The 7990-nt window shown below is 55.5% G+C and overlaps 2 protein-coding genes across 4 annotated transcripts in view; both read right to left on the reverse strand.

Moving 5' to 3' along the window:
- Positions 1 to 3595, reverse strand: part of slc12a6 (solute carrier family 12 member 6) — a 40713-nt gene extending 37118 nt beyond the window's left edge. For 2 of the 3 annotated variants that reach the window (XM_088915955.1, XM_088915953.1), the window contains exons 1-2: positions 3052 to 3595; positions 550 to 2039 (exon numbers count right to left, since the gene is read on the reverse strand). In XM_088915955.1, coding sequence (XP_088772081.1) covers positions 550 to 766 — 217 coding nt within the window. In that variant the 5' untranslated portion in view covers positions 767 to 2039; positions 3052 to 3595. Of the gene's footprint in view, positions 1 to 549 lie in introns of all 3 variants that reach the window. The other variant, XM_088915954.1, reaches the window with a different exon arrangement.
- A 2268-nt stretch (positions 3596 to 5863) lies between these two features.
- nop10 (NOP10 ribonucleoprotein homolog (yeast)) lies at positions 5864 to 7990 on the reverse strand. The gene is made up of 2 exons (XM_088917028.1): positions 7793 to 7990; positions 5864 to 6532 (listed from the first exon to the last, which is right to left on the reverse strand). The coding sequence occupies exons 1-2, from the start codon at positions 7844 to 7846 to the stop codon at positions 6392 to 6394; spliced, it is 195 nt and encodes a 64-aa protein (XP_088773154.1). The 5' UTR covers positions 7847 to 7990; the 3' UTR covers positions 5864 to 6391.

The following is a 7990-nucleotide window of genomic DNA, read 5'->3' on the forward strand; positions in this document are numbered from 1 at the left end:
ACGCCGGTGTGGCCCCCACCGCACGCCTGCTGGCACCAGCGCCGTCGAAGCTGGCCAGCCGCCTCGGGGCTCCCGCGGGCCGGCAGCCGGGCCCCGGCCACACCAGAGCCCCTCGGCTGGAGCCAGAAACCCGGGGCGGATCCTCCTGGTGCCCCACAGCCCCCCGGGGGCCGGGGCCAAGCCACGCCTCCCGTCCTCGTCCGGGACACTGGTGTCGGCGGTGGGATACAAGCCCCACGGATGGGGCCCACAGGTGCCCCCACGGGCGGGGAGGAGGGGCGTTTCGCCCCCCAACAGGTGGCCTCGGCCAGGAGCGGTCAAGCACAGCAAGTCCACTCCGCTCGGGGCCTTGGGAGAGTACTCGATGGGCCCTTCGCCGCCTCGTCGACCGTGACTTCGCCCACTAACGAGCCGCGGCGGTCCGGTCCGGTCCGGTCCAGCAAGAGGTGTGAGCGCCCCCAGACCGAAGCGCCGTTCCCCGCCGGAGCCAGGACCGGCGGAAAGGGAAGGGAGGTGCGGGGCGGGGCGGGAGAGAGGCCGTGTCCTTACCGTGCTCGGTGGCCGCGCTGCGGTCCGGCGTGTCCGCGCCGGTGTCGGCGGCCGAGGTGGTCAGCGCCCCCGAGGCCTCGCTGAGCGGCTCGCTGCGGCTGACGCTCTCCTGGGAGCTGAACCGGACCCGGGAGCTGGGGTCCGGCGAGGTGTCGGACGCGCCGGGCAGGTCCTCCGCCTTGGTCGGCGTCACGGTGAACCGGACCGAGCTGGACATGGCGCCCCGGACGAGTCCCGACGTGTGTCTGTCTGTGGAGCCCCCTTTTTTTTTTTCTTTTCTTTTCTTCGCAGACCTTGTTCGTTTTTTGTTTTGCTTTGGGTTTTTTTTTGTGTGGCGTTTAACTCACATGTGTCTGTGTGTGTTTACGTTGAACAGTCCACTTGAATCCCGCGCTTGCAGGAGAAGAGCCGAACCGAACCGAACTCAATTTTCCGTCCAACCGTTTCGAAAAAACGAAGCCTTTCGGGTTTCGCCGCATTCCTTCTCACCACCAAATGCGTGTTTGTTTTAATAAACCATCTATCCGCGCGTCTCTCTCCCTCCTTCTGTATGATTAAACACGTAAAAAGAAATAAAATGTAAAAACGGCCGGGCGGCGAGGCGGGAAGAGGCCCGGGGTCTCCACTCGCCCACGTCCCCGTGGGCCCGTCGGAAACCACAACTGCGCTTCGGTCGCCTCGAGTGAGTTCTTCCACGGTTTGAATTTAAAAAATATATATATATACAAATGAAATGAAAATTATTCGACACGCAGGAAGTACGTTCGTCCTTCGGCGCGTCGATAGCCGGCAACGTCAACGCTCAGAGCCGTTGGCCGTCAGAAGTGACTTCAGGGGAGAAAACTCCGTTTTGAGGGACCAGCCTGGAAAAGGTACGATTTCCCTGGGGTTTTTTTAAAAAAAACAAAAGGGCAAAATCACAAAATACTGACTTTTGAGACAAAATACTGAATAACCTCCTTCCCCCCCTCCAAAAAATAGCATTTAACGGAAAAGAAGTCCGGGCGCCGTTAGTCTGGTTGACAAAAAAAAAGAAAACTCGAATATCGTGACGTAAAATAAAAAAAAACCCAAGAAAGTCAATTTTCGACGGTTTTTTTTTTAAAGACGACTTTTTGTCGATTGTTTTGCCCGACTTCAGAGTGATTGAGATGAATAATTGTCAAAACGGTACTTCATCGGTACGAATGCCAGCTCCGGCCGATTCCAACGTCAACAGGCTTTTACGAACTTGAGGCTTTTTCTCAAGAGAAATGTTATTGATTTAGACGAAAACCCGTCGCCACGGCATCAGGGAAGAATTCATCCCAACACCGAAAACAGTTTGTCTGTAAAACAGGTGTTTTTTCCACAGGTACGCGACACTGTACTGCGGCTGAGTCTCAATACTCCTATCGGCGTTTCCTTTGGGGTCGTTAATTGACTTATTTTTTTCCCCAAAAAAAAATACTCCCAAGACCTTAATCAGGAACGGCCGCGAATATGAACCACTGCAAAAAAAAAACACAAAACAAAACGAGAAAAATCAATAAAGTAACGACAAATGTCCACTTTTGAAGGGATCGAGGGGGAAATGAAAGGTTTGCAGGTTTTGGAGGATTTGGGACATATAAGTCATAAAAAGCGAAACTCGTGCTGGCTGTGCGTTAGGAAGACCTCATGGCTTCACCATAATCAGTCTTTTTTAATAATAATAATAATAATACAAATAAAAAGATAGGACTGACTGCGCGGAAGTCACCGGCTGGAAGCTCATCTCGTCGGGTTGTTTTTCACCACAGTGACATGGCAGCTTTTCATGACGTGTTTCTGATTTTTTGGGGGGAAAAAACAACACCACCAACTTCTCCTCTCGGGGTTTCGGTTCTTATTATTTGTTTAAAAAAGTACTCGAACCGGCTCGGACTGGTCCGGGGTTCGTCTTCGGTACCGGCCGGCCTGGACACGCGCCTTCACGGGTCGGACCTCAGGCTCCGGGCGAGGGAGGGGTTTGGATGGATGGATGGATGGATTTTCCAGGAGGAAAAATAATAATATTACCAAAACACCGGGACAGGCCCGAGTTATTCAGCTCGTTATTTGTTCCTGCGTCACCTCTCGCCGCGACACCTCGGGCTGCGTGTCCGGGTCGGACCCGAGTCTCTCCCCCCGGCCGGCCGGGCGGGCGGTCCTGCGGAACCGGTTCGGGCTCAGTGTGTGTGTGTGTGAGAGAGAGAGTGAGGGGACAGGTCCGGGCGAGCTCTGTGGGTGGTGTGTGTGTGTGTGTGTGGGTTTGTTTGCGACTACAGCTGCCGTCCCGGGCCGGGCAGGGAGAGCCGGGCCCGGCTCGGGTTCGGGCAGGACCCCTCCGCGGATTCACCGACTGACAGATCGCCGGGACCGGCGGAGACGCCGTCCCCCAGCCCGGCCAGCCCGGCAGCCCGGCAGCCCGGCAGCGAGCCTGCTTTTCCTTCTAGAAAATAACACGATGAAACGGTCTGAGAGAGAGAGAGAGATACTGACCGCCGCCGGGCTCTCGCCACGCACACGCACCGCCGCCGCGACCCCGGCTTCTCCCCGGCCCACGGAGGGGACACGGACACGCGTGTGTCTGCGGAGGAGCGCAGACCGGTCCTCGCCGCCGCCGCCGCGTTGTCTCCGGCTGGGGGGTTTCGAAAGCCGGCAGGTTCCCCCCTCTTTTCTTCCTGGGTCCCCCCGCGAAGCCCTGCCGCCTCCTCTGCTCCTGGAGATCACGCGTGCACCGACCCGCATCCGTTCCCCTCCGCGGTCACGCAAGAGAGGAGCCCACGGCTATTAAAAACGGCCGCACAGACGCCAGCACGTACACACGCAGGTGTGCAGCTGTTCTCCTTGTTGTGTGGTTTTTGTTTTAAAAAAGGCCAGCGACGAGACAGATAATATCCCGTTGTGCCGTGGCGTGGGAAAGTCCTCGGATCTCCGCGGCTCCCGGCTCGGCTCGGCTCGGCTAGCGATTATTCCTCGGCTGGCTGGTTGGCTCCCATAACATCCTGCCCATCAGCGCAAAGCCGCTTCCCTGTCTGCCCTGCGCGCCCCCGCCCGCGCAGCCGCTGGGCCGGAAGCCGGTGCATGGCGGGAGTTGTAGTTCTGCGTTGCTATGATCCCGGCGAGGGCCCCCGTGTTGTCCGTAGAGATCAGTGATTAATCGAGATGACCACTGCCCCCTCTGGGTGAAAGCAGCCCAGACAAGCTACGACATTCGTTATGGTTAGTTCCTGCTGTTAGAATGTTCTGTTAAATGATTGATCTGCCCAATTACATAAAGAAGGATTTGAATTTTTCAGAGAAACAGAGGTTCCTTTTTAATCCCAATACAAAAAAATACAAAATTTATCGCCCGTCATTGACTGACTCATTGCAGTTCGTCGTTATTACATACATGAGTGACACGGCCTGGGTAGAGACTGGCTTTGGAACAATTTCACATTGACATCGAGACAGATTTCTGAATAGGAGCACGTGGAAGCTGTCCATACCTTACCTTTACTGACCGCTGTTAAACTGCCTTCTGGCAAGCGTGACTGTGCTGCGTGCCCCTGGTGATGTGGAAAGTGTGTGACCTGTGTACAGCGCCTGTGTGTTAAGGACCGAGTGAGGGTTCGCTCCCGGCTGAAAAGAGAGGAAAAGAAACGGCCCGTTTTTCGGCTGTGGAGCTTCCTCGGGTGTCACCCAGCCTCCTCTCGTCTCAGCCTGGAGGAGGCCTGCGCCCACTGACCCGGCTGCCTGCCTGAACGGGTCCGGTTGTTGTGGCACAAACACAGTTGTATAAAATTGCCAGTTTTTTGGGCTGCGATGTCAATCTCTCGCGACCCCCTGGGCTCGAACCCGAGATTCAGGAGCGCCTGCTTGTGTCCGGGAGACACCCAGAGAGGAACACTAATAATGATAATTATAATATCCTGACACCACTACAGCTCTTTCCCGGACCCTCCTCTCCCAGCGCTGTCCAGTACTGGGGACCCCCTCCACCCCCCCAGTGTGATGATGCTCCAGTCCGCTCACACACTCCAGCTCTCAGTGGGGAGGAGAGCAGAGTGATGAGGCCAGTTCAGAGAGGGGGGTGATCAGGAGGCCATGACTGGTAAAGACCAGGGGGAGTCTGTCCAGGACACTGGGGTCACACCCCTACTCTTTCTGAGAGACACCCTGGGGTCTTGACTGACCACAGAGAGGCAGGACCTCAGTTTCACGTCTCATCTGAAGGACGGCGCCTTGTTTACAGTCTAGTGTCCCCGTCACTGTCCTGGGGCATTAGGACCCACACAGACCGCAGGGTGAGCACCCCCTGCTGGCCCCACTCACACCTCTCCCAGGTGCTGGCCAGGCTCACCCTGAGCAGATTCCGGGGAACATCCGGCAGTGCGGGTTCTGCACCCACGCGCCCGGCCCTGCCCGGCTCTCGTGAGCGTGAGCCGGGCTCGAACCCGCGGCTGCAGGGGCGTCGGCGGAGCCTCACAGGGAGCCCCGTTCTCAACGCGTCCCGGCGTGCGGCTCTTAACCCCACGCGAGTGGGGACTGAACGCTCAAGCGCGGCAGCCAAGGTGCCCACAGTCGAACCCGGGCACCCTGATCCGTCTGACTGGCTGGTTCACCGCGTGGACGCCAGCCAGGAGCTTCCTGCCACAGCTGTGCACAGCCTGGTCTCTGTCAGTCAGGACAGGAAGCTCTTCTTTACACAGAGGGGGGTGGGGGTGGGGAACAAGCTGCCCAGCCATGTTGTTGAAGCCGATACCCTGGCTCCTCTCCAGACACAGCTGGGTGAGACCCTGAGGTCAATCAGCTACTAACAACCAAACTGCCTGGTTGACCCCTCGTTTGTTATATTGTCTATTCATAAGGCTTCAGAGTTTCCCATTTCAAGAGATGTGAGGGTTCTGCCCTGTAACCGTGAGCCCAGCCGGGAGAAAACCCCAACACAGATGAGTGGACCCGCCCATCTCAACCACCGCGCCATGGGTCACAGAAACACAACACACAGCTCCTCTGTCAATACCAGACTTTATTGTTGGACCACCGAGAGTGTCATCGTCTCGTGAAGAACAGTCTCCCAGCTCCAGACACAGTGGTAAATAAAAAGGAAGATGCAGGCTGAAGGGTATCGAGCCGTATCACAGTACTGCCAAGACTTCGACTGAGAAATCAACACAGCGCACTGTAGCAATGAACCAGGTCCTGGGTAACAGGGCAAACGAGAGGAGAAGGGCAGAGCCCAGTGTGGTTAATCAGCACCAGCAGGAGAGGAGGGAGGAGAGGGGAAGAGCCCAGTGTGGTTAATCAGCACCAGCAGGAGAGGAGAGGAGGAGAGGGGCTGAGCCCAGTGTGGTTAATCAGCACCAGCAGGAGAGGAGGGAGGAGAGGGGAAGAGCCCAGTGTGGTTAATCAGCACCAGCAGGAGAGGAGGGAGGAGAGGGGAAGATCCCAGTGTGGTTAATCAACACCAGCAGGAGAGGAGGGAGGAGAGGGGAAGAGCCCAGTGTGGTTAATCAGCACCAGCAGGAGAGGAGAGGAGGAGAGGGGAAGAGCAGAGCCCAGTGTGGTTAATCAGCACCAGCAGGAGAGGGGAAGATCCCAGTGTGGTTAATCAGCACCAGCACTCCACCTTCTCACTTCACTCCCAGGTGCAAGAGGGATCTGGAGTCACAAGGTTACCCCCCTTCCCACCCATCGCAAGGGCTTTCAAGTCCAGGTCAGTTCAGATGCTCTTCCAGGAATCAGGGCTCAGAGGCTGGGGTTCACTCGGGTGTCACGGCTCGCCTCCCCTCCTCGGCGCTGGCGTGCGTGGTTACGGTACAGCGCAGGTCAGGGCTTCTGCGGCGCTGCCCGGTTACAGCACTGGCCGGGGCTGCTGAGTGAGCAGAAGGTTGAAGCGCTTCTTGACGGTGACGCGGTGACGGGAGTATTTATCATCTGGGGAGAACCGGGCCGGATGGGCTGAGCTGGTGGGCCGACCTGAAGGATCCAACTTCTGATGGAGAGAAACACAGAGAGACAAGAGCTAATACAGACACTGACTGGACACTCCAGTACATTAACACTGCACTGAGAGAGAGGGGTTCATACAGACACACTGACTGGACACTCCAGTACATTAACACTGCACTGAGAGAGAGGGGTTCATACAGACACACTGACTGACTGGACACTCCAGTACATTAACACTGCACTGAGAGAGAGGGGTTCATACAGACACACTGACTGGACACTCCAGTACATTAACACCGCACTGAGAGAGAGGGGTTCATACAGACACACTGACTGGACACTCCAGTACATTAACACTGCACTGAGAGAGAGGGGTTCATACAGACACACTGACTGACTGGACACTCCAGTACATTAACACTGCACTGAGAGAGAGGGGTTCATACAGACACACTGACTGACTGGACACTCCAGTACATTAACACTGCACTGAGAGAGAGGGGTTCATACAGACACACTGACTGACTGGACACTCCAGTACATTAACACTGCACTGAGAGAGAGGGGTTCATACAGACACACTGACTGACTGGACACTCCAGTACATTAACACTGCACTGAGAGAGAGAGGGGTTAATACACACACTGACTGACTGGACACTCCAGTACATTAACACTGCACTGAGAGAGAGGGGTTCATACAGACACACTGACTGACTGGACACTCCAGTACATTAACACTGCACTGAGAGAGAGGGGTTCATACAGACACACTGACTGGACACTCCAGTACATTAACACTGCACTGAGAGAGAGGGGTTCATACAGACACACTGACTGGACACTCCAGTACATTAACACTGCACTGAGAGAGAGGGGTTCATACAGACACACTGACTGACTGGACACTCCAGTACATTAACACTGCACTGAGAGAGAGGGGTTCATACAGACACACTGACTGACTGGACACTCCAGTACATTAACACTGCACTGAGAGAGAGGAGTTCATACAGACACACTGACTGAACACTACAGTAGATAAATATTGTGGACACTGTTGGATCTGCTCCGTCTGCTACCATGTTAGCTGTATCAATAACAGTGCACACACAACAGGACAGTACCATGTTGTTTCTGCAGCTTCAAGAGGCGATGTTAAGGCCGTAATCCCTCGTTTACAGTTCACTACCGCTGGTCAGTTGCTATACGTTTACAGCTACGGCTTTATTTGCTAATGCTGAAAGCTGGACTGAAAAAAAAACAAATACTACGTCTCACTGAACACCGAAATACTGCTCACCTTCAGCGTGTACATTCTCTCCCCCTTCTCGTTCAGGTAAAACTGCAGAAACATGGCGGCGACCTCCACAAACCGTAAAAACTGTGGATATGAACGCGGAACCGGCTGTTACTTTCTCACAGCGGACGGCAGGACTAAACACAGCGACACGTGCTCTCAACCTCTTCTTCCTCCTCTCCCTCACGCGTCCGCGATATG

This window comes from Atractosteus spatula, chromosome 5 (assembly GCF_055471065.1).
Source record: "Atractosteus spatula isolate fAtrSpa1 chromosome 5, fAtrSpa1.hap1, whole genome shotgun sequence".
NCBI classification, from domain to species: Eukaryota; Metazoa; Chordata; class Actinopteri; order Semionotiformes; family Lepisosteidae; genus Atractosteus; species Atractosteus spatula.

Bases quoted from the DNA above. Each gene is read 5' to 3' on its own strand.
- nop10 (XM_088917028.1), bottom strand. From the start codon at position 7,846: ATGTTTCTGCAGTTTTACCTGAACGAGAAGGGGGAGAGAATGTACACG. The intron at 6,533-7,792 runs GTGAGCAGTATT...TCTCTCCATCAG, and splicing joins AGAGAATGTACACGCTGAAG to AAGTTGGATCCTTCAGGTCG.